This window comes from Anguilla rostrata, chromosome 12, assembly GCF_018555375.3.
Source record: "Anguilla rostrata isolate EN2019 chromosome 12, ASM1855537v3, whole genome shotgun sequence".
NCBI lineage: Eukaryota > Metazoa > Chordata > Actinopteri > Anguilliformes > Anguillidae > Anguilla > Anguilla rostrata.
The window spans coordinates 25,102,024-25,126,801 of record NC_057944.1 but is presented as its reverse complement, the minus strand read 5'-3'; the positions used below and the strand labels follow the sequence as shown (position 1 = coordinate 25,126,801).

The window sequence follows — 24,778 nt, the reverse complement described above, 5'->3', positions numbered from 1 at the left end:
GCGGAACACAGGTCTCTCCTCGGGCTTTCCGCATTTAACGTACTTTCCATAAACGTTTTTGTCGTTCCTCTAATTCACGGCAGAAGCATTTCAAATCATGCATAGCAAGGCAACAAGCTGGCAACACATGGCAACAAGCTGGTGACAGGAACGTATTTCATAACAACGGTAAGGCCGGTCATGTAGCAAAGTTCCAAGAGTAAAAAGTAACGAACAAAATAAAATGAACCTGATTAAAGAACGTGCAAAATGTAAAAACGAAATGTTACATACACCTTTTACGGATACGATGGTAAGAGTGACTATGTTGGTAATTCAGTTTAATTTTGTATTTTTTCCTGCGGCAGCGATGCTATGGGTGTGAATATGCAAGATGCGTCATACCTGTAATAGCCTGCAGACAAAAAGGACGGCGTGTCCGAAGCACACATCCTGCTATACGTCCCTATATAACTTTGGCAGTCATTGCCATTTATTATATGCAAATCATTTGCGCAAACGGTTCTAGTATCAGGTAAACATACATAGGTTTTAAACACAGAGCGCCAGAATACGGGGCAGTCTCGTTTGGGTTTATTTTAACCCCATGGTTGTTCAGCTTGGAATTTGATCATATTTACATTTTGAGAAAGGTTGCGATGTCCCTCATTCTCACATAATCACTCCTTATTGGAACAAAAACAGATTTACACGTTTTTAGTGTTAAGGACGATTCAAGAGGCACACAGAACAGCCAATTACACTAAGATCACAACATGCCTTGCAGAGAGCATGGACGGCATGGATGATGACTCAGGGCAGCTCCTCTGTTCCAGCCCCTCACTCTAAAAGAAGCTCACCTTCACAAGAGACAGCGTGCCTGTTCCACTAGTTTTGTCCTCAGCACCATAAGAGAAATTAGCCTCCCCCTTCAACTGACTCAGTTCTTAGCTGGAACTCAAGTCAACAATGCACCTTTACAGAGTATCCTGGAACTTGCAGGACTGCACCCTGGGGGTTAGTATTACTGCTGAAAAGTCACCTTTGAACACTTATTACTCTATTACTTCTGTATCTCTGAATTTTTCCACATCAAGCATGACTGCAGACACAATTTTTATTTCTTATTTTTTAATTGTTTCTTTTTTTTTCCTAAAAAAATAATACTGGTCTGTTATACATAATAAAACACCTTAAGTACAAACATAAACAGGTGTGAACAGTCTTTTTCGTGATGCTGCTCACCCTTGTGGTCAGCATAGCTTCTGCAAAGCATCATCTAGCAGAGACCTCCTGCTCAGTCAGGTCTACAGGTTCAAAGGCCTTCCCAGGCGTCCTAATTTAACTGGAGATGAAAACACAGAGAATGCCTCCCGTCGCATAAATATGATGCGGCTCTTGCTGTGCAGAGAGACGAGGTGTCGAGGAACGCCGGATGTGGACGGGGGATAAACCGAGGTCATGAACCCTAGGGGCGGGGAGGCTGCGGAGGCTGCTGGCTTCGTTGGAGGGGCTGGCTGCTGACTTCAGTGGCCTTCGGCTCCTCTTCCTCTTTGTCATCCTCGTCTTCCTCACTCTGTCCAGCGGTGGCCGCAGTGAGGGGCGGTGCACACGTAATAGAGGCGCATGGCGTCCTGTGGTGCAGGCACACGGCAGTTACTTTCGGTACAGAGAAAAAAACGTTTCCCCTTTTCAGCACCTGCTCTCTGAGTGACAGGTGTGATGCAGTTCCCTCCTATATCATTCACACAAGACTACCAAAAAAAAGGCTACATGGCATAAACGATACAGGTAATGTGCTGAAAGATCCATTTGTGGATAAATAAAATTTGAGCTTCCTGGCAAAGTGAACCAGGTTTTTGGCTAAAATGCCGAAGTCTTTTCTGACCTGTACAAGCGCCCAAGGACCAGTAGATGCACTTGCATCCTCCATCAGGCAGGTTTACCACCGTTCCAGTGGTTTTAAATGCCTTGATTATTGACCTAATAACTGGAAGTACTAGCTTTACTTTTTAATTTGCTTGGAAACATCTCATGACCTGTGAAGGTCAACAACCCTTGTCTTGTTTATTCTGAGTTTGTTCCCTTTTCCCCATGGTGATGGACGGCACGTGGACTTTACATTTTTATATCCCAGGGAAACAGGAAGCTGTGCAAGGCCACAATGTAGTTGCCTAAGATTGAAAATAACTGAAATAAATGTAGCATTTTAATGGAGACTTATTCTTGTAGGATTTTATTTTAAATAATTATTAGGTATGTGAAAAAATCACATTTTCACCTAATTCCCTTTTTTGAGCACACACTTATAACCTGTCTATTTTATACTGTCGCCTTCTGTCAACTTTCAATATTGTATTTTTTAGACCCTACATAGAAGAAAACTGCTGAAATAATATATAATGAATAGTATAAATAATTATATAGTGCCTAATCAATCTCTTCTCTGTTTCCTTCCTGGGGCCAACTGCCCCTTTCCCCGCCCTGAGTTTGCGAAGCCCTCCAGCCTGGTCTCTCTCCTGGTTAAAGCCCACGCCATGAAGCAACCTGGAGGCATAGATGCATTACCCCACCCCTCTGAGTTACATATTACCATGAACCTCTCTGTCTGGGCTGCCCATTTTACCAGCTAGTTTAAATATCTGAGTAACCTGCCCAACCCATTTTATCATTTGCTCTGAAAGATAACCTCATTACATTTCTGTAATTAAACATTCTATCTTCGCTATTACACTTGGCCAGCCAGTGGAGGATGGGCTCTCCATCTATAGCCAGGTTCCTCCCAAGATTTCTTCCCACTGGGAATTTTTTATTCTTCTTTCCTTGCCATCATTTGAGTGTTTTCCTTCCCACTGGGGAGTTTATTGCTCACTTTTTGGGGGTTCAGGCCTGTTTTTTTTGCCCAGTTTTCTTTTGTATTTCCACTGTAAAGCATCTATGTGACAGTGTCTCTGTACAAATAAAAAAAACGCTATACAAATAAAATTGAATTGAAATGAATATTACCTCTGCTTTCATGCTGTGAGACTGGAAAAACACTGCCTCCTTGTGGCCACACCTGTGAAATGACAGAGGAATAGGAGGCAAGTGAGAAGAGATAAAGCAAGTGAAAACTGACAATTTTTAGCAGCCAATCACCACAAACCTGATAGTCCCAAATAAGAAAACAGGACATTATATCATATCTGCACTATCAAACAAAATATGATATTTGGATATTGTGAAACTGGAATTCTCTTCATTTACACACTTTTGGACACACGGTCAGATAATGTAATTACACTGGGGATCATAGGTTGGTTTTTAAACAACAGTATAATCGATCATTTACTTAACTGAACATTCAGTCCCTTTCTGAATGTGTGTATGTCTCTGAGTGAGACAGACAGACAGGCAGAGAAAGAGAGAGAAAGAAAGAAAGAGAGACAGAGAGGGGGAGAGAGAGAGCGAGAGATGTGCACACTCACTTGGGACAGGGATGGTCTTCCGTACGGGGCAGTGTGGGGTCCTGGGAAACATCGGCAATGATCTGGGTCAGCTCACTGGAGAGAGAGGAAACACAATGAGGCTGTTATAGAGACCATGTGCAGGAATGGCAGAAATTCTCATTGGTTGAGGCGGGGATCTACTCACTCAACCTCATGTGTGATCTTGTTCACGTAGATGCAGCTGTTATCAGCTTCCTGCTGATAGTCACAATTCCTACACTGAAAAAATAAAACAAAGCAGCTAATCCAATGACATATGTTAACTAATTAAGCAGTGGTAACCACACATTCACTAACTGGGCAACGGCAAAAATATTATGAAAAATAGCAAGTATTGACATTCCAGCACGTCTTGACATTTCATTTGTCTTGACATCTGATGACTTCCAATTTATTCTCGAATGACTTTTAATTTAGCACATAAACATGACTTAGCTAAAGTATGGTAGCAAGCCAGTTAGCGCTGCTTTAAAAAGATAAAACATTACACCTAAAACAAGATAAAACATCTTGTACGTCGCTCTGCATAAGAGCGTCTACTAAATGCCTGTAATGGAACACCACCTTTCTAAGTTGCTGTTGAATTGTGAATGGTAGTGCAATTACTTACAGCGTAAAGCAGGATGCGATTCTCTTTGTCCTCTTTGGGATACAACATGTTGTTGCTGAAAAAAAAAAAAAAACATTACAACCATTTCGCAATCGCTTTTATCTTGACTTATTCAAGCGGATGACGTCGGGTGTGTATTTAAAATACCTGGAAACTGTCACAAACGACATAACTCCCTCAAATCCCTGAGAGTATTCAACTAAATATAGCTAACACAACCATATGAAATTATTTGATCACAAACGCTTGCAGGTATCTAAATGGTTATATTATATTGTATTAAATATAAATTATTATACGTTAACTGTGACTCCGGGAGTTATCTTGCTAATCAAACGTTTGCTGGTTAATAACGTTATCAACGGTGCAAGGATAACTATAGCATTTTGAACACGCTGCTCTTTGTACTGACAGGGCCATGAGACGAACCGAATGGCGTCTGCACTAACGGTAATGGTCCAGCATCCACGAGAAAAGAATATTAACCTCCATGCACACATATATTTGTTATACTGACAAAAATTCCGATGTACTGTGTCAAACAGTCGTTCGCGTTACCTAACAAGCTGGCGAAGTTCGATCAACAGCTTTCAACACACAACTGACAAGAGAGTGCGATAATAAACCACCTTAAAACTCACCATTCTTGACAGAAACGAATACCTACGAATCCTGGCTCGTAATTTCCCCCCTCCAAATCCATTGCAACTACAAGAATATAGCTAGGTAGCTATCAATTTTGTGGACAATTCACCCAACAAATCGCCGATTTACAAAACCAAGACACACCAATGAAGAAAAAACACCGGGAAGCAAACCGGATATGATAGCGCTAGCAGCGTACGCGCAATTCTCGTATTTAAAAACTAAGAAACTGTAGTGGCAGCGCCTCAAGTGGTGGAGGAGTAACTCAACAAAGTCATTAAAAAATACACGATGTTCTGACAGCCGAACATAACCAGTTAATATCGTCTTTAGCAAGACTCTAAATACAGTATATTCAACAGGACGCCAGCAAAGCATAACAAATACATTATATTCCTTTACAACTGCATCCATTGTAATATTTTTAAAGCTTACCATTTACCTTAACATATAATTTTCTTGCATAAATTCTGATTAAACGTGACGAAATTCGAGGAGTTGCACAATTAACCCTATGGCTCCTCAACTAACCTATCTACTATCTTTCTACTATTTAAGTTCAGCATAAATTCTGTCATTCGTAGTATGTTCATATCCTTTATCGTCAAAATATGCATTCGTAAAGGCACTGAAATTGAATGCTAACATTTAGTGTTTAATCATATCTACGTTGTTTCTATAGCATGTATTTGTTTCCCCTTGTTGGGAGGTGCAAACAACAGTGCAGTTTGTGTTTCTATATTTTTCTTGTCTGCAGTCTTTGAAATACTTCATTTGTGCCCTGGTGATTGTGCTGTATATGAAACAAGCAGTAGCCTACAATTACCGTGATAAAAGTATATTTTTCGACTGGAAGCTTTTCAACAAATTAGTTTAAGATAGTTCAAATGAATTTGGGATGTGGTTAACAGACGATGATTTAATCCCTATAATTAAAGTAACCTTAAAAGGAAAAAAAAAATAAAAAACATATTCAGAACACAGACCTAAACCCAAAATGTAGTTTGCCAGCAATTGGTTTTCCAAATCAAATACTACTATTTCAATAATCCTACAAAACATTACTGAATAATGGAAATAATGAATGATTCAAAATGAATTTACTTTGGAAACTGGGTAGAAATCATAACAAGAAAGCATGCCCCTGCATGGCCATAAATCAGAACTTCATTTATCAACAATAACTATTTCCCCAGAAAGTACATTTATTTAACAAAATGCCAAAATGAATTTGTGTAATATTCAACTGTCATATCATTCTTATGCAATGAGTCAATCTAAATACAAATGAAAGATGCGCAGGAACATCATTGCATCTAAACCCCATAATAGTGTGCCAAAGTTCAAGGTAAGGCCAAGTATCACACCCAATTTCAAAATGTGAATTTATTCAAAAGAATCAAGACTAGTGCAACATAACCTACACAGTCAAAAGCAAAAAACAAATCATTAGGTTTCCATAAATGGGTACAGGTGACAAAAACAGAATTTTTATTACAGAACAGAAATAAAATGCTGAATGGATCAGTTCAAAGTGGACAGAGGAGTTCTTTAACAATCTGATGAACACCATGCTACTTCTGTCCTGCTGAAAGTGTCAGTAACATATCAAGCAATGGGAAACATCAGGAGGAGTGAATGTGGATTAACATCAAAGTACTTTCATAACACTTAACTACTGCAACATAAGTGAGTGAAGAGTTCAGAAATATTGCTGCCAGACATTCAAATGATCAACTCAGGCTTCTTATGGATGAACTTGTTACACAAGGGATATGAGGGGGAATTCCAAGATACAGATTCCAAATTATGATCATAATTAACATTTTTATTTATTTTATTATTTTTTTTAGCATTTTGATGCTACCCAAGACGGAACCCCAAGAAGACGGTGTCGTTGTCTTGAGAGGCAAAGATGTCATTTCGGGGTGATCCCCACAGCTCCACCCACACCATGTCACTCTCTGACAGCTCAATGACGCTGCTGATACTGGCCATTTGGCTCTTCCTATCACATAAGGTGCTGTGATAAGCTGAGACCACATTCTGGCCATTCTTGTTGATCATAAATTGTGCGCGCCCATAGGTGGACACATGCACAGTGAAACTGTAAAAGCCGGGCACTGGGCAAGTGAAGACACCTGTTTCGGGTCTGTAGCCGCCTCCCTCGTTCACCAGCACGTTTGTGAACCTCAGGGGCCCCTTGTGGGTTGGATAGCTGTTGCAAATGTCCAGCTTTGCAGTGAAGGCAATGGTCCTTCCTGAAAAACATAGACAGGACAGGAGTGTACCAAACACATAACTCCTCCCACTGAAGAAAGGCATTAATGTCACCTGCTATCTACAGGAATAAGGACTCATGAATCCCACAATGAGAGGAGCTACCATGCCTAGTAATGGCTCAATAAAAATCAACCTTCATTCTCACCATTGTCCAGGATCCAATCCCAGCCATGCCACTACTGTTGCCAGGAGCTCTTCAGGCAATATGTAATTGGTCAGTTTCTTTTGAGCATGCAGAAGTGCTTAAAGTCTCCTCAGTGGGTAATATCTGGTATATTGCTGTCTCTTACTTGCATTATGATGAGAGATGGCATCTTACCTGGTTTCAAGTCGTCAGGCCCATCACCTCTATCTCCAGTTGGCTTGGGGTCTGTTGTTTCTGGAGCGAAAGAAAAAAAAGAGATTCACTCAATTTAATTTATGGTATGTTGCAGTTTTTCTCTGACCATTTATACTTTAGTATTACACTTTCAAAACCCTTAAAATGGCTACAGTTAATTTGGCTGTGCAAGTATTTGATATGTTGTGGAAGACAGGAAAATAACAGCTATGTGATTAGAGTTTAGGACTAAAGCCCAGCATTTTATGAAAACGTAAGCTGCAAAAACATATATTTGTTGCATATTAAAAATTTGTGAGTTCTTACAGTTTAAAGACCTTAGATATTTGGTAAAAGCAATTGTTTACAACCTTTAAAAGACAACAAGTTTAAATATAATCTATTTGGTATGCAAGTTCAAAAACAGTTGTGGGATTTAACATCCTCAATGTTGACCAGTCAGAAATTACCAGTCGAATGTATGGTTGTCATAACACATGAAAACATGTGGATAATAATGGAATACCTGGTTTGCAAACACCGTCACCTCGGTTGCAGTCCATGTTGGCTAACGTGAAAGCACAAAACAAAAGTTAGTATTTTGAAAAGGTTGCGTCCAGTTTAAGCATTCACATGTCCTGCGGTTCTCTCGGGTTAATTCCGTCCCTGAAATAGCTGGATTAAGTATCTCTTTATGCTCGTTAGTGGAATTAATTATATAACATGTTAATTAGACGCATCCTTTCTTTTAAAACATTTTTTCATTTTATGCAACGTACAATTATAATACTTTGTATTGGTCTTTTAGAAAATAAATACAACACTTTTGTTTGTTGTACAATGCAACAAGCACGTAGACCTTTAAATTGTCAAATAGGCCTAAATGTTACACGGCATTATGAATAACAATGACCACACTTGTCCCACAATTACTTCTAATAGTTAGAGGGCTTTATCGCCAGGTTTTAGGTTAATAGTAGGCTATTGTCATAGATTCAAATAAATTGTGATCGATTACCTGGTATTAGAGGACCTGGTTTGCCTGTTTGCAGTGTTCAGAGGTTGAATCAGTCTACTAGCACAGAACGCTCGTGGTATATATTGCACCAGTGGAGGTAGCTTAAAGGCACGAAGCGTCGTTAAAATGCCTTGCTGAGTTAAAAAAAAAAAATTAAGGCTTGGCCCCTTCCGACAGTGCTGGTTTCTCATGGACGATTGCGTAGAACAGTAGGCTACTTTGGCTATTTGTGTGTTATAATAATGTGCAGCTTACTTCAGTTCTAGTACAGTCCTGGTTTAAATAACATACGGTGTTGGACTACATATGCTTAGAATATGATGGAACTTTATACGTTTATGTTCTTTTTGTCGTCCCTGTTTTATCTGAAAAGCTGTCCTCGTGCAGGAGGGTCGCAGAGAATGGCCTCGGGCAAAGTATTTCAGAAACATCCGGATGCTGCCATTTACGAAGTCGCTGGGCATCATTTTCACAATTCTTCAGATTCACAAAAACCTGATTTGGCTGTTTCCTAGAGTCGGAGCTAGCTTGTGAATTCTGTTGCTGTGCCCTCAGTCTTTATTCTGCTGTTTGTGAAAATTACACAGCTTAAATTCTTTACATAGCCTACAATCCATTTGTACATCTAAATATTTACTGGTTGAGTTCTATGCTCTGTAGGATATAGTGGATGTGTCCCACTTGGAGTTTCATGCCCAGGATTTCCAGAGGAGAACATGATATCCAGAAATAGGCCTTTCATTCTTTTTAAAGTTTATATTATGAGGATATATTTCTGATTTGGAAATGCTCTTCCTGAGTTCACCACTTTTTTTCATTATAGGGTCATTGCCTCATAGAGCACACTGACTGCTTATGTTGATAGTTCACGTTCAGTGGTTTTTTGATTTTCAGTTTTAGTGTCTGTTTTTGATTGATCCATTTTGATTGACAGTTTTTGTGTCCAACAGAGGATATTTTGATATTTTTTGGGAGTTTGATGACCAGCTGGCTTTAACATGGCTGGCATAGGGGAATTTGGGAGTTCAAGTAGGCCTAACACTAAAGCATCTTGTAAAGTGATGTTATGATGTTATGCCTCTCATAAGATGTTATCTTCTCATAAGAAAAGCCTCTGGAAAAATAATATTGCTGTACAAGCTGCTTTGGAGAAACTGGAAATACAGTTTCTTCCTTTAATCCACAAACATTGAATTCCCCTGTACCAGCCATTGTAAAACAAGTTGCTTGTCAGAAACGTCCGTAAGAGTCAGAAATGTCTTTCTTTGCACATAAAAAAGATTTGACCATTCAGGAGCATACACTTAAATGGAAATAATATTTTAAAAAACTCAGAACAGAACTATCCCTTTAATTTGTCTATATTAATCTTTTGCAAGAGCTTGTCCATTAAGTGCATGTGGTTGTCTTCAAAAAATCCACTTATTGTTGCTCACATGCTGAAACATACATCAGTTTACCTGACTGGAAAGATCCTTTGCAAACTGATTTTTCTATTGCCTTCCCCGCAAAATTACTTAGAAAATTCAATTGTCACCACATGGGGGCGATATTTTGGCTGAGATGCAATTTAATTATATTTTGATCATATGAAATCCTGCGTATTCAAGACTGAGCCAAAATGATTCACCCCAATGTCCACTGAATGTTTTATTTGGCTTGTTTTAAAATCAAACTCAAAACCTCTTCAAAAAACAAATTATATAAAATATTTCACCTGGTAAATGAAAATGTTACTTTCATGCACTGACTAATGTATTGCAAATATTTATTCCAAATTCGATAAGACACACCAGTTCTCTTATAGAGCTCTCCACTCTGTGAACTCAACTTATACCATTTATTCACTCACACTTATTTACAAACTCACTCATTCACCCAATCACAACCATTCACACACTCAAGTGTTCACTTGACCACTCACTCATTCACACAAACAAAAACTCACAAATTCACTTACTGTTGCTCACTCATGCACTCACGCACTCTATATGACCTTGCTCACTCATTCATAATCCCAGTATTCAGTGCAGCAATCAACGTGTAAATCCAAACCAAAAAAACAAAACAAAACAAAAAACAGTGTGCAACAACCTCACACAATGACATGTACAAGTTACTGGAACAATCAGAGTGAACATGAAAATATCTGTAGGCAAATTATCCATCACTGGGAAATGTTCACAGAGAGGTCTGCAGGTATTAATGCCCTGCCTGGCAACCCATCATGACATCACTAATAGAACTCATCCTGTCTTGGTGATTTACACATCCTAAGCATTCTGATTCAGAGCTAAACTGCCTTGCTTGTTGGTAAAATGGCAGTGTCTCATCTGGAATTTGAGCCCACACCTCTGGTTGCTGTCACCGATCCTCCATACTGCTGCTGCTGCCACCGCTTGCAGTTGGAACCCCTTCTGCTCGAGGGGGCTCAGACATTTGACTGGGGAGAAGGCGGTACAAGGCACCCTCCACTGCATCCACCTGTCAGTCATTGCTTTAATCTCCTGGTCTCTGTCTGTCCTTAGAGGTCTGACTGTCTGTCAGTTACCAGCATCCTATGCTTGTATATTTGAGCGTGTATATGGCAGTGTGACTGTAAGGTGTGTGTGTGTGTGTTTGTGTGTACATGTGTGTGCGTATAGTGTGTGTGTGTGTGTGTGTGTGTGTGTGTGTATGTAAAAAGAGGGCCACTTGTGTGATTCCTCTAAATACTGATGGTCTTAGACTTATCTCAGGACTGCAAACACATGTCCTCAGATGTCATCCTGTGCGTCTTTCCTCTACTGTCTTTCTGTCTGTCTGTCTGTGTTAAGAATAGCCACCGCATCCTGTCCAGAAGTGCATTTGCCATTTTGTCCCATTCAGTCATGTAAAAATATTCTTCTCTTTAAATAACTTAGATATCAATAAATACAGGTCTCACCAAGACCTCTAGTGGGGCCTTTGCAGATCGTGCAGGGGTGGGGTGGGGAGGGATGGGTCATCCTGCCAATTCAGCGGGGGCGGTGGCGGGCAGGGGATCTGTCCCTTTACCCCTGGTTCCCCCAGGGTCTACTCTCCGATGCCCAGCGCTGCTACTCAGTCTCTCTGGTCCCTCCTGAGAACCTTCCAGAAAGCCTATGGCCTTCTGTGCTGAATGAGGGGGCTGTGCTGTCCTGCCCTGTGCTGCATGTGTCTCAGTGTCCCAAAATCACACCATCCTCAGGTCAGAGCATTAAGACAGGTCCACTGATGTGGGTCAGGGGGGAGTCAGGACATTCGGACAGGTCCAGTGGCATGGTTCAGGGGGGTCAGGATATTAGGACATTAGGACAAGTCCATTGGTGCAGGTTGGGGGGGAGAGCAGGACATTAGGGCAGGTCCATTGGTGTGGTTCAGGGGGGTCAGGATATTAGGACATTAGGACAGGTCCATTGGTGCAGGTTGGGGGGAGGGCAGGACATTAGGACAGGTCCATCGGTGCGGATTGGTGGGGAGAGCAGGACATTAGGACAGGTCCATTGGTGCGGGTTGGGGGGGAGAGCAGGACATTAGGACAGGTCCATTGGTGCGGGTTGGGAGGGAGAGCAGGACATTAGGACAGGTCCATTGGTGCGGGTTGGGGGGAGAGGCAGGACATTAGGACAGGTCCATTGGTGCGGGTTGGGGGGAGAGCAGGACATTAGGACAGGTCCATTGGTGCGGGTTGGGGGGAGAGCAGGACATTAGGACAGGTCCATTGGTGCGGGTTGAGGGGGAGAGCAGGACATTAGGACAGGTCCATTGGTGCGGGTTGGGGGGGAGAGCAGGACATTAGGACAGGTCCATTGGTGCGGGTTGGGGGGGAGAGCAGGCCATTAGGACAGGTCTGCACAGCACTTTCTGCTCCAGGCTTGCGGCTCTGTTCCCTCGGCACACACCAGCAGGTAACCTTCACACACCACCTGGGGCCAGCGCACCTGAGAGAAGAGAGAGAGAGAGAGGGAGAGAGAGAGGGAGAGGGAGAGAGGGAGATGGAGAGGGAGAGGGACAGAGAGAGAGGGAAAGATAGAGGTGGGGGGAGCTTGTGCAGTTAAACACCATTGCGATCACTTCTTCTGCTGCCACTTCTTATTTCAAGTATTTGTGTGTTTATCAACGTGTCAATAGATATTGGTTGTACATGAGTGTGTGAATAAATAACTTGTTCAATAACATCAGTGTATGAGAGCACTTAAAATGGGTCTGCATCTGTTTGAGCACATAACTGGGTATACAGGGTGTCAGTGTGCCTGCACGTATCTGGGGTGCACCATGGTGCGTTATGCTCACTGTGAGAGTGGGGTGAATGTTTGAGCATATAACTGGCTGAACAGCATATCAGTGTTCCTGTATGTCGGTGTGTTAAGCTCTTTGGCGTGTTAAGCTCATCGTGTTAGTGGGGTGAATGGTGGCTCCTACCCTGTGGAACAGCAGCAGGTGACGGAGAAGAGGGATGACCAGTGGGTAATGGCAGGCAGGGGGCGCTGTTGCTCCCTGTGAACACATGGAGTTGGTGAGACGGAGAAGGTGAGGGGCGTGCTGGGACAATAGCGCAGAAATGGGGATGGGGGTGGGGGCCTGTAGCGGGGAGGGAGCGATTATGTCTCCACCACCCTTCAATCAGGACTCAGCTGGGTTTCACTGCAGAGGTATCAACGTCTTTAGTGTGGAACACAGGGGCCCCCAGCCCTTTGGGAAGGCATAGGGTGTGTGCAGAGACAGGAGAGGCAGAAAAAAAGGCAGCTTACGTCCCCCGTGGGGTCCGGGTGGTGGGCAGGCAGAGAGGGGCGTGGCAGGCAGACACTCAGCTCTGTGGTCAAGGGGATAAACATATCAGAATTAGGGCGTGGCAGTCGCAGGAATGGGGGAGAGGTGTGACCATGCACCAACTGCGGAGGGGGTGGGGCGGACACTTCTGGAGTCGATCATGTGGCCATCCGTTGGAAAGGAGAAAGAGAGGAAGGAAGGAGAGAACTGATGATAATTTCAGATAAAGAGAGAGAGGGAAAGAGTGTGCATGTGTGGGAAAGAAAGAACTGGCAGCCAGTTGAGCAAGTACGAGAAAGGGAAAGAATGAGAAAGAGAGAGGCAGAGAGAGCCACTTTTGCTCCATGAATGCTTGTGGTCTGCAGTCGTGCGCACGGCTGAGGTTGGCCGGTGAGTATGCCACCTGTCAGAGTCCACCCCACCTGACAGAATCCACCCCACCTGTCAGAGTCCACCCCACCTGACAGAGTCCACCCCACCTGTCACTGTCCACCCCACCTGTCAGAGTCCACCCCACCTAACAGAGTCCACCCCACCTGACAGAGTCCACCCCACCTGTCAGAATCCACCCCACCTGACAGAGTCCACCCCACCTGTCAGAATCCACCCCACCTAACAGAGTCCACCCCACCTGACAGAGTCCACCCCACCTAACAGAGTCTACCCCACCTGACAGAGTCCACCCCACCTGTCAGAGTCCACCCCACCTGACAGAGTCCACCCCACCTGTCAGAGTCCACCCCACCTGACAGAGTCCACCCCACCTGACAGAGTCCACCCCACCTGTCAGAGTCCACCCCACCTGACAGAGTCCACCCCACCTGTCAGAGTCCACCCCACCTGACAGAGTCCACCCCACCTAACAGAGTCCACCCCACCTGACAGAGTCCACCCCACCTGTCAGAGTCCACCCCACCTGTCAGAGTCCACCCCGCGCACGTTTCTGCCCTCGGCCCTCATGACAGGAAGTGGTGAAATTTCCATCTCTGCCTCTTTAAAAAACTTTGTTCTGAGGCAGGCTGACTTGCAGCAGAACAGCCATGCCCCAACATGCCAGGTCTATTCTGGGACCGGGTATTTATCGCTGCACTCTGGGCAGCGTTTCACACCCAGAGAGGTTTGTGTTTGCGCTGCGGATGCACAAGGCCTTCTGGGGCGTCTGAAATGTCACCTTGGCCGCTTTGGGACGTTACTAGCTTTCTAGCTTTTGAGGTTAAATAAAACCTGAAGGACACACCTCTTTTGGGACATGCTCTGTAGTGAGTGGCATCTGTAACCACTAGGGGGTGCTATGTGCAAAAGGACTGCAGGATTCTCTGCATTCTGGGCTGTAGTTCCCATTTGAGTGACTGCTACACATAGCTGATAAATACTGATGTTTGCATGCTATAAATGAACGTCTACAAGACACTACAAGAAGCTCTGAGCATACTTAAATATGGAAACGTGACACATCTCTATAACCCCTCAGGGAGCGATTGCAGAGCTTAAGTTGCAAGAGGAAAACTGAGGCTGTATGGATCCACAATGAGGAGCATCAACTCCTGCAAATGAATCAAACAGCTTTCCCTGCCATGGCAAAAATACTTTAGTAACAGGCAATGAACTGCAGATAATGAAGCACAGCTACACTTACTTTGGGGTTCCAGAGTCCTTACTCTGCTTTCATGGCTGACAGAGACAGAGAAGAGAAGAGGGCACTCGCCTGTCTCCCTGATGTCCCTCAGGGTCTTTATCTCCTTCCTCAGTCTCTCCATCTCTTCCTCTATCTCTCTGTTCCTCCTCTCTGCCTCCCGCAGTCTCCTGGGGAGACACATAAGACCCTGCTCGGTGCGATCCTAGACTGGACCCCCACGCATCATAGTCCATCCGATCTCAAGCACTGTTGGGGTCCCCCAAGCTTTTTAATGTCGAGGCCTCTAAAATGACCACCCTGCTGCTGGTGACCTCGCTTAAATAAAACGGTTAATGATTGACACCTCTACGCAATCCCCAATGAGGGGTGCAGTGCGCTGACTGTTCAAAATGAAAGACCATGGAAGCATGTCTGAATGGCGAGGGCATTGTATCTGTGGTCTGTAATAAGGCATGCAGCTTTTTAGTACAATACACATATTTACAATTTTCATAGTGCTACCAGGGACATGTTAAGAATACAAGCCTTATATTTATCTGCAAGTGTCAAATTCGTTCCACAATTTATGAAATATGTAAATGTAAACAAAATGTGTTTACACAGGAAACAACCAATAAACAACCAATAAACAAAGTGTTTCAGGTTTTAAAATTAGCTTCCATGTTGAAGAGGAGGACAATATAACTGCAAATATTTCAGTTTAAGGGGATAAGATTAGAACTTGGAGACACTCACACAGTGTTGTGTGCATGCAAATCGAGAGCGCTTAGATACAACGATGAACTGCCCCACCGGTCCAGACAGAAGTAAGCCAAGTAGGAGAGCAACAGACTGTATTTTACTATAACCTGTACTACAAGAGATCCCTCCAACAGAACAGTTATGATTTCTCATTGGCTTGAAAAAACTTACTTGACTGTTACTATGAGTCTGTTAAATGCCATTGCCCACAAAGTACAGGAATTAAAGGACTATGATATTTGGGTGTGGACAGAGCAGACTAGTGTCTTCAGAATTCTGTTGCAGAATCTTCCGGATTCGGGGACAGGCACTCTTCTAGAAAAACAATCGCCCAGCCCTAGAGAAATCAGATACCTGTCTAGATCCAGAGTGTGTGCAGAGCTCTGGATTGTTTCATCCACGCAGTGTGGAGAATCCGCAGTGCCCTGTCCCGGCTCTAGGGGGAGCTTGAGCATGGCAGGCAGGGTGGCCTGCAGGTCCTCACTGAGCTGCCATACCTCATTCTGAAAGAGTGTTTGTATAAACGTAAATCATACACTCTTTGAGAGCAGATGTATCACAAACAGATATTGTACTTCATGATGGTTTTAATATTTCATGCCATAATATTTCAAGTCATAATACTCTGTGTTTATGTGTGTTCATGTCTTTGTGAGTGCATATACGTGCAGATGCTTATTTAATCTGTCCTGTAATATGCAGAACCACCTACCAGATTCTCTTGGAACAGTAGCCGTTTGGAATCTCTCATTGGTCGATTATCAATCTCCATCATGATGTCATGGCTGTGGTCCTGAGCACCTGTTTCTCTGAGGGATAAAGTGTGGGGTCCATGACAGACAGGTATGCCCATATACACAATGCACTGGAGGAATGTAACATTTATATACGAATGAATAAAATGGCACACTGCAAATGAACTAATACAGTGGTCCTTAGCCACAATCCAGGAGTAGTCGCAGGGTCTGCCATGTTTTCTACCTTAAAATCAACAACCATTTCAGGATAAGACACCAGGTGAGATACGTCAACTACTTAACGAACTGCTTTAACTGATCAATTAAGTGTTGTTTAAGAACAAACACCAGCAGAACCTGAGGCTCTCCAGGACCAGGATAGAGGATAACTGAAGTAGGGTGTGTAATAATCAGTATCAGAATTGTATGTTCGTAGGGGAACGCATAGGTAAGTTTACCTGGTTGCTGTGTAGGAGAAGCCAACAAAGGCCAGATGGACCCCCACAGGCACCCTGTCCATCACATCACACAGCGTCTCCTACAGGAGAAATGCATACCTTTACAAACATGCACATACCCACACATTCTCTCACCCACATCCAAACCTACCCTCTCTCACACACATCCACACCAACACTCTCTCACACACATCCACACCTACACTCTCTAACACACAGCCAGACCTACATTCTGTCACACACATCCACACCTACACTCTCTCACACACATCCGCACCTACACTCTCTCACACACATCCAGACCTACTGTACACTCTCTCACACACATCCACACCTACACTCTCTCACACACATCCACACCTACACTCTCTAACACACATCCAGACCTACATTCTGTCACACACATCCACACCTACACTCTCTCACACACATCCAGACCTACATTCTGTCACACACATCCACACCTACACTCTCTCACGCACATCTCACAGGAACAGGGTGTTATCTCTGGTGCAGAGCCTCAGCCCTGGGATACGTGTGTCTGTTAAATGGATGAATGTGTAAGTCAGCCTGCTCCACACAGTCTGTGTGTACGTGTGCAGGACACTCGGTCAGTACCGTGTCGCTGAGGCAGTCGTCCACCACGTCGAAGTTGGAGGTGTCGGTGGCGTTGGAGACCTCGGGCTGGAAGGGGCCGGGGAGGAGGTGCAGGGAATCCCAGTCCAGGCCACAGAAGAAGGGGTGGTTAGCGAAGTCCTCAAAGCCCCCGGAGCCCAGACGCTCCTCCCGCTCACAGATCAGGCCGGCCATGAGGGAGCGCGCCTCCGCAGACACCTCAGAGCCAGCGGGCGGGAGCTCAAAGTGATCCTGAGACAAACAGACACACACACAGACACACATATACACACACACACACAGACACACATATACACACACACACACACACACACACACACACACACACACACACACACACACACACACACACACACACACACATATACACACACACACACACACACATATACACACACACACAGACACACATATACACACAGACACAATACACACACACACACAGACACACATATACACACACACACACAGACACACATATACACACAGACACACATATACACACACACACACAGACACACATATACACACACACACAGACACACATATACACACAGGCACATATACACACACATACACACACACACACACACACATATACACACAGGCACATATACAAACACATACACACACACACACACGCATATGCATAGACACACAGACGCACACACATGTCTCCATGAGCATGTATGCCTTTGTCAGTGTACACAACCACAGGCTAGTATGAATGATTGTGCATTAATAAGACTGCATGCACAGGTATATGTGCTAGCAGTCTGTCTCCTGTACCTGAAAGTGGATGATTTTGGCATAGGTCTCAGTGAGAGACTCTGCGTAGAAGGGCGTGGTCCCGAACAGCATCTCGTAGGCGCAGATGCCAAGCGCCCACCAGTCGCACTCCAGGCCATACCCCCCTCCCCCCTCTACGGCCCGCAGGATCTCAGGGGACAGGTAGTCTGGAGTCCCCACCGCCAGGGACGAGTAGACCTGGAGAGAGGGGCAGGACTGGAGCTTTCGTACAGATCTTTAAAGTGATGCCGTGTGCATGAAAACAACCTGTTTTCTCTTGCCCGCCATGACAGAGTTATTTGAAAAGTGATAATGCAGCCCCCATTCTTAGCTCTAACTGTCATGCATTGGTGAGGTCTCATAGATACACTAGATTGTTATTATTGTCTGGTGAGATGCAGCAACAGGCATGCGTCACAAGAAGTGTAATGGCAAGTGTTAGCGATACACCAGTCGCACGCTAGCGATCCCAGCACATGCTGACACGTCTGCCTGACTCAAGCCCTGCAGCTGTCTGATGCTCCATGAGTCATTGGCCTCAATTCACTCCACATTTGTCCTTCAGTTTATGAATACATGTAAGCATGGTCTTGTTTTCTTCGTAAACAGGCTGGCACATTAGCTTTGCTGATTACTGTACTTGCTAATCACACCAGGTTCTTTTTTTGCGTGAAGAAAAATCTAACTTCTGTGTTAAATGAAGGACAAGTGTTGATGTAGCCCAGGCCATTATTTCAGTAACTGCAACTGTCAGCTCTCTGAATGATTGGTGTGTGCAAATGTACTGTAGCTTATATGTCTCTGCGGATACTGTAGTAAGTCCTCTTGACTGTCAAACGCTCATCACCATTGTCAGTCCTGTTCTGTGCTCTTCAGTATGAGTGGCAGTCGGCTGTTCAGTACCAGTCAGTGTGGGTCAGTGGCGGTTGAAGTGGCAGTCAATGCCTCTCATTACTCATCAGTGCTGGTCATTGTCAGTAAGTTATGGTCACCGCTGAGGTAAACGATGTCCCCTGCACCACACCCGCCGCCTGTCTCCCCCAAGCCTCCCCCCCCGGGCCTCCCCCCCTCACCATTCCGTCCTTCTGCAGCCTCAGGCAGGACCCAAAGTCCCCCAGCCGCACGTGGCCCCCGGCCGTCAGCAGGATGTTGTCAGGCTTGATATCCCTGGAGGGCGAGAGAACAGTCAACCCCCGTTTAATACGATAGAACACACCATCTTTACACACAGTGAATACACAATCAATCCTCTGTCTAATGACTACCACTGACTTTATAAACAGGAAACAAACAGGCGACTTGCTCACAGAATCAATGTTGCAGGGATTACCTGTGTGGCAGGATTACCTGTGTAGTAGGGATTAGCCGTGCGGCAGGATTACCTGAGTAGCAGGGATTAGCTGTGTGGCAGGATTACCTGTGTAGTAGGGATTAGCTGTGTGGCAGGATTACCTGTGTGGTAGGGATTACCTGTGTACGTAGCCCAGTCTGTGGATAGAGTTGATGGCCATGACCATCTCAGCCAGGTAGAAGTGAGCCATGTCTTCAGGGAAGCGGTCCCCAAATTTACTAAGCAGCGTAAGCAGGTCTCCACCAACGTAGTAATCCATCACCAGGTACTGAGGTGAGGGAGATCACTTTAATGACATCATTCATTCCATGTCCAACGAGGAAAGCTGGGCTAAGCACAGTGCAGTTATAAACATCCACCATTCACAACTCAGAGTGGAGCATTGTGGGATACCAGGAAGTACTAAACACACACCAAGTCAAACACTGCTTATCTGTAAGGAAACCTTGAGCTGTTTGTGGAAAAATGGGAAGAATATCACTCAAGGATTATCATGTAATACATGTATCCAATCAGAATTGGCTCTAAAAATGATGCTAAAAATGAACATTGATTCTCATCAATATTCTAAACAAATTAAAAACAAGTTTTTCAATAAGATTTGTTTCATGACACCTTTGTTAGTGATAAATTCTCAGGAATCTTCTGGGGCATTCTCAAATTTCACCAGCATCTAAAGAGTTTATATTAGTGTTAAAGCAAACCGCACTAGGATGCTTGCCACCATATGTATGTTTTTAATTTTGTTATTTTGTATGAGAGGTGCAGGAGCAGCAGGTGGGAGGTGCAGCAGCTGGTAGCAGCAAGCTGGATGTGCAGGAGCATCAGGTGGAGGTGCAGGAGCAGCAGACAGGAGGTGCTGGAGCAGCAGGTGGAAGGTGCAAGAGCAGCAGACAGCAGGTGCTGGAGCAGCAGGTGGGAGGTGCAGGAGCAGCAAACAACAGGTGCAGGAGCAGCAGATAGGAGGTGCAGGAGCAGCAGACAGCAGGTGCTGGAGCAGCAGGTGGGAGGTGCAGGAGCAGCAGACAGGAGGTGCTGGAGCAGCAGGCGGGAGGTGCAGGAGCAGTTAACAGGAGGTGCAGATGAAGGGACACCCAGGGAATAGGCGATCTACCAGGTAGTTGTCATCCTGGAAGGCGTAGTGGAGCTTTGTGATCCAGAGTGGATCCCCCTTCAGCAGGACCTCCCGCTCCTCCTGGTAACATGCTGTCTGTGGAGGAACACACACACACACACACACACGCACAAGGTGTGTGGACTTTATAGCCAATCAATGACTTAAAATAATCACTTAGTTGCAGAAACACAAAACACCAGCGGATAGTGCAGCCCATCAGGAACCTGTTTTTAGAGGAAATGCCATTAGGGTTGCAAAATGTTTTAATCTGGAACACAACCCAGACAGGGACTGGACTGTGCGGACGTGGCCATCTCTCACCTCCCCCCGTTTCAGCATGTCCCACTTGTTCATGATCTTCAGGGCATAGACCTGCTGCGTGCTGCGCATGCGCGCCACGGCAACCTGCAGGTGTGAGGGAAGGGGCCAAGGCGAACAAAGTATGAGCCACGATGCATGGATGGACAGGAGGAAAGAATATAGGACCGTACTGCCCCACCTCCTCACCTCACTGAAGGTTCCGCGGCCAATCACCTTGAGGATGTCAAAGTCGTCCTTCTGTATTCGCATCTTCTTCACCTGTCTCACCAGGGGCTCGGCTGTGATTGTAGGAGAGGAGAAAGGAGATGGGGACCTCTGTTATCCATGGTGTCAAATGTTTCACACTGCTGAGGGTAACAGGTTACTCTTTCATCGTCTGACCATGCTCTGTAAATAGATAGGCACTTGTTTGCTTTCTTGGGTATTTTAAATGTATGCCTCTGCTGTTGAAAATAGACCTCTCTCTCATTGAGTCATCAAACCATTTAACTTGCTTATGTTTAACAACCACTTCATTGGGTCTTTCCCTTAAATAAATGGGTCATAGTGGTTAGAGAACTGAATCTGAAACCAGAAGTTTGCAAGGTCACATTCCAAGTGAGCTATTAATGCTGTTCTCTAAACCAAAACACTTACTCTTGAATTACCTCAGTTGGGATCCAGCTGTTACAAATGGAAGATATGTACATAATGAGCTTTGTAAATTGCCTTGGATAAGAGCAACCACAAACCAAGCAAATTATGGTACTCCAGGATTTGTGAGCGGGTATTAGACAGGGAGAATGTCCGGAATTCTCTCCCAAGTTGCAGCCCGCGCATCTGGGGGAAATACAAATGAGGCTAAAGAGGAAATCAGTTCTGAAAGCAGCTTGTGGGTGGAAAGGGGAAATAGAAGAGCAGAGGCTAAGAATAGGCTGAGATATTTTAATGCAAGTATTCCAGGACTGTGAATATTCTTGCTCTCTCTCGCCAGAGTTGTGTAGACATGAGCTGCAGGAAGACATTTCACAAATGGCTGAACAAGAGGATGCGTGGGTGGCTGGATGACCAGCAGGGGTCACTGCTGTGCGATGAGGCACTGACTGAAACCCTCCCATCCCTGGATGACGCTAGAGCAGTGGTGTCCAACCCTGGTCCTGGAGAGCTACAGGGTCTGCTGGTTTTTGTTTTCACCTTAAAATCAGCACCCAATTGAGACCCGACACCAGGTGAGTTGAGTTAACTGTGTAATCAACTGCTCTAATAGATTCATGAAGTGCAGAGTCACTATGAAAACCAGCAGACCCTGTAGCTCTCCAGGTCCAGGGTTGGAGACCACTGCGCTAGAGCCACTTACATGTCACCCTGCGGTGGCTGCTGGCCACAGTAACCACTGGCTCAGTCCCATCCAACATCAGACTGTGGGGCCTATACACACACCAGGACTGTACCCAAATAGGGTTAGCCATCCAGCAGCCCCTGACAAGGAACATTTTAAGACCACATACTGTATCACTGATAGTTATTCTATTATTTCCCCATAACCAATGGAATGTAAGACAAACAAAGGAACATATTACAATATATGTATACAGATCAGCTACACTTATATTTGCAGTCAACATTACCATTACGGACATCCAGGAGTCACTCTGTGTCTCTTGGGCTGAGATGTTGCTTGCCTTCCCTCTTTCTCTCTGTTCCTCTCTCCTCTCTCTCTCTCTCTCCATTCCTCCCTCTCCCTCCAGCATTATGCCGACCCTTTCTAGGTCAACTGGGTAAACTGTTTTTGTGGAAAGAAATTTGCTCTACCACTCTACCACTCCACTCAGCACTCTGGCATTTTGCAATAAAAACAAAACATTCCCTTGTAACAGCGAGTCTTCCTGCCCTGAAAGCACTTGTTTATGCGAGACTCCTTTCCTCCGGCCTGCTGTTATTCCTGGCTCTTCTTAATGGTCTTGTGACAGTTTGCCCTGGCTGTTGTCGAGGCCCTCTGGGCGGTTTGGACCAGCCCCGGTCCCAACCGCTGCCAACAGGGCACAGCACACGAGATGTGGGACCGTCTTGTATGGTCCTGCTGTGGTCAGAAACTAAGACGGCTCTCTTCTCTTTTATGCACCGTATTTTGTTTCACCAGAAATGTGCACATTGCACATGTTTTGTGAACAGTTAGACAGATTGTTTTCTGTGACAACATTAACGTGCCTCAGGTGGGACCCTTTAGCCCATAGTCCAGTGTGCTAACACTACAGAGTGGCAGGTTTGAAAATCTACGGGATTCTTTCTGCAGCTTTTCTCATCAGGTTTTGGTGTGTCTGTGTGTGCGTAAATATATGGGCACATGTATGTATGCGTTCCTTCATGTGTGTGCGTGTTTGCCTGTGCTGTATGTGTGTGTGTGTGTGCTCTACTTGGTCTAACAGGTGTAATGGCTGGTCTGCAGGGGTCAGTGTAAAAGGTGCTCCCATGCGAACAACGCCCTCTGTCAGGAGGGAGGACAGTAACGTGGCAGAAAGCTTGATGTGGTGGTGTGGTTCTCTCTCTGCTTGCCCTGTTAATTCCATCCCCGCGTTGGTGGCCTGATGCCAGGGCGCCTGCCAGCCGAACAAACAGCTCGATGGCCAGGCTCATACATGGAAATGCGCTCTGCTGAGAGGAACCAGGGAAAGAGCTTCCCTTCCCCTGCCTCATCTCACTTCCACAATATATGCACACACACAGACACACACACACATTCATGCACACATACGCACACACACACACACACACACATACACACGCGCGCGCACACACACAGACGTGCACACACATGCACACATATGTACACACACATACACACACTCACACATACACCTAAACATACACACATGCACACTCACACTCACACACACACACTCACACACCCATCCACACACACACACACACATACACACAGATGCACAGACCCCGTCAGATATTACCCAGAGTCTCAGGCCCTCAGAGCTGCTCACATCAGCTTCCAGCTCTAACACCCTCCAAAAGCACGAGGCCAAGATATTCTCCATCTCAGCAGAGGAAAGTCAGGGCCAAACTTTCTCTCCAAGCACATGCTCCTTCGTGGCCAGAGCTGCCGCTCCTGGTTGTGAAAACCCAGCTTCGCCCCTCTGTTCTGTTTAATCAGGCTCAAAATGTTTTATTACAGCCATGTTCTTCATATATTTTAAAAAAGGAAATTGAGACCAACGGTAAGAGGTTGGCTCTCAGGGCCTTTGGTCCAAACATATCCACTCATCACAGGAGAAACCCCGCCAATGTTCCACTGAGAAAAAACAGCCAGGGTCATATGGAGGAAGAGACAGAAAAAGAAAGTGAGAGAACAAAAGAGATTGAGAGAAAGAAGCAGGGGGAGGCTGAAAGGTACACACTACCAAACTCCATCCTCCCATTTATCTGCGAGCAAAATGACAGCAGACATCAATCTGAGAGGCCCAAGCCAAGTGGATGTCCTAGTCATTCTCTGCCAAGGCCAAACACGCACTTCCTGTCTGAGCCAGGAAGCAAACGTTTAACGTCTTCCTTCCTCGTGGCAGTGAGAAAGGCAGTGGATGGCCAACCTTGTCCCAGAAGGCCTCACATTAGAAAACTAGAGCTAACAGTGAGGTAGTCTCATACACCTGAGAACATTCACATGGCGCAGCAGTGCAGGGGCTAGCGGTAAGATGAGCTCGCTAAGTTGAAGACCAAGGTCCCCAGCTAGTAGAGCTAATATCACAGTTTGCCCTAGCTGTAAGAGAGCAGGGTCACTGAGTCACAGGGTCTCACCTGCTCCTCCTCTACACAGCTGAACATTGTGCCAGGAAGGCTCCAGTTGTCTGGATATTCTAAGGAATGAGTGTAATGTCAGCTTGTAGCTCTGTAG

The 24,778-nt window shown here is 45.1% G+C and overlaps 3 protein-coding genes and 1 long non-coding RNA gene across 5 annotated transcripts in view; 1 reads left to right on the top strand and 3 right to left on the bottom strand.

The window, feature by feature from the left end:
• Positions 1 to 35: 35 nt before the first annotated feature.
• LOC135236017 (uncharacterized) lies at positions 36 to 2,979 on the top strand. Its single transcript, XR_010324486.1, has 2 exons — positions 36 to 168; positions 767 to 2,979. It is a non-coding gene; the product is annotated as an uncharacterized LOC135236017 (long non-coding RNA).
• On the bottom strand, positions 1,094 to 4,914 carry polr2i (RNA polymerase II subunit I). Its single transcript, XM_064302139.1, has 6 exons — positions 4,719 to 4,914; positions 4,078 to 4,132; positions 3,613 to 3,686; positions 3,447 to 3,521; positions 2,986 to 3,037; positions 1,094 to 1,613 (listed from the first exon to the last, which is right to left on the bottom strand). Exons 1-6 carry the CDS (start codon positions 4,778 to 4,780, stop codon positions 1,551 to 1,553), a joined length of 381 nt encoding a protein of 126 aa, XP_064158209.1. The 5' UTR covers positions 4,781 to 4,914; the 3' UTR covers positions 1,094 to 1,550.
• Positions 4,915 to 6,093: 1,179 nt separating this feature from the next.
• Positions 6,094 to 8,660, bottom strand: LOC135236656 (complement C1q and tumor necrosis factor-related protein 9-like). Its single transcript, XM_064303142.1, has 4 exons — positions 8,343 to 8,660; positions 7,851 to 7,892; positions 7,325 to 7,384; positions 6,094 to 6,983 (listed from the first exon to the last, which is right to left on the bottom strand). The coding sequence occupies exons 2-4, from the start codon at positions 7,885 to 7,887 to the stop codon at positions 6,586 to 6,588; spliced, it is 495 nt and encodes a 164-aa protein (XP_064159212.1). The 5' UTR covers positions 7,888 to 7,892; positions 8,343 to 8,660; the 3' UTR covers positions 6,094 to 6,585.
• A 1,321-nt stretch (positions 8,661 to 9,981) lies between these two features.
• The window catches only part of LOC135236080 (myotonin-protein kinase-like), a 17,610-nt gene continuing 2,813 nt past the window's right edge, over positions 9,982 to 24,778 (bottom strand). Inside the window, exons 2-15 of one of the 2 annotated variants that reach the window (XM_064302251.1) lie at positions 21,085 to 21,176; positions 20,899 to 20,982; positions 20,575 to 20,670; positions 19,580 to 19,728; positions 19,183 to 19,276; positions 18,110 to 18,307; positions 17,303 to 17,551; positions 16,685 to 16,764; positions 16,202 to 16,298; positions 15,844 to 15,992; positions 14,818 to 14,915; positions 13,094 to 13,155; positions 12,765 to 12,839; positions 9,982 to 12,283 (exon numbers count right to left, since the gene is read on the bottom strand). In XM_064302251.1, coding sequence (XP_064158321.1) covers positions 12,182 to 12,283; positions 12,765 to 12,839; positions 13,094 to 13,155; positions 14,818 to 14,915; positions 15,844 to 15,992; positions 16,202 to 16,298; positions 16,685 to 16,764; positions 17,303 to 17,551; positions 18,110 to 18,307; positions 19,183 to 19,276; positions 19,580 to 19,728; positions 20,575 to 20,670; positions 20,899 to 20,982; positions 21,085 to 21,176 — 1,625 coding nt within the window. In that variant the 3' untranslated portion in view covers positions 9,982 to 12,181. Of the gene's footprint in view, positions 12,284 to 12,764; positions 12,840 to 13,093; positions 13,156 to 14,813; positions 14,916 to 15,843; positions 15,993 to 16,201; positions 16,299 to 16,684; positions 16,765 to 17,302; positions 17,552 to 18,109; positions 18,308 to 19,182; positions 19,277 to 19,579; positions 19,729 to 20,574; positions 20,671 to 20,898; positions 20,983 to 21,084; positions 21,177 to 24,778 lie in introns of both variants that reach the window. The other variant, XM_064302252.1, reaches the window with a different exon arrangement.

Coding starts and splice junctions, on each gene's coding strand:
- LOC135236656 (XM_064303142.1), bottom strand. CDS start 7,887: ATGGACTGCAACCGAGGTGACGGTGTTTGCAAACCAG. Junction 7,385..7,850: donor TGACGGTGTTTGCAAACCAG/GTATTCCATTAT, acceptor CTTTCGCTCCAG/AAACAACAGACCCCAAGCCA. Junction 6,984..7,324: donor GCCTGACGACTTGAAACCAG/GTAAGATGCCAT, acceptor TATGTTTTTCAG/GAAGGACCATTGCCTTCACT.
- polr2i (XM_064302139.1), bottom strand. CDS start 4,780: ATGGATTTGGAGGGGGGAAATTACGAGCCAGGATTCGTAGGTATTCGT. Junction 3,522..3,612: donor AAGATCACACATGAGGTTGA/GTGAGTAGATCC, acceptor CTCTCTCTCCAG/TGAGCTGACCCAGATCATTG. Junction 1,614..2,985: donor CTCACAGCATGAAAGCAGAG/GTAATATTCATT, acceptor CCTGCACCACAG/GACGCCATGCGCCTCTATTA.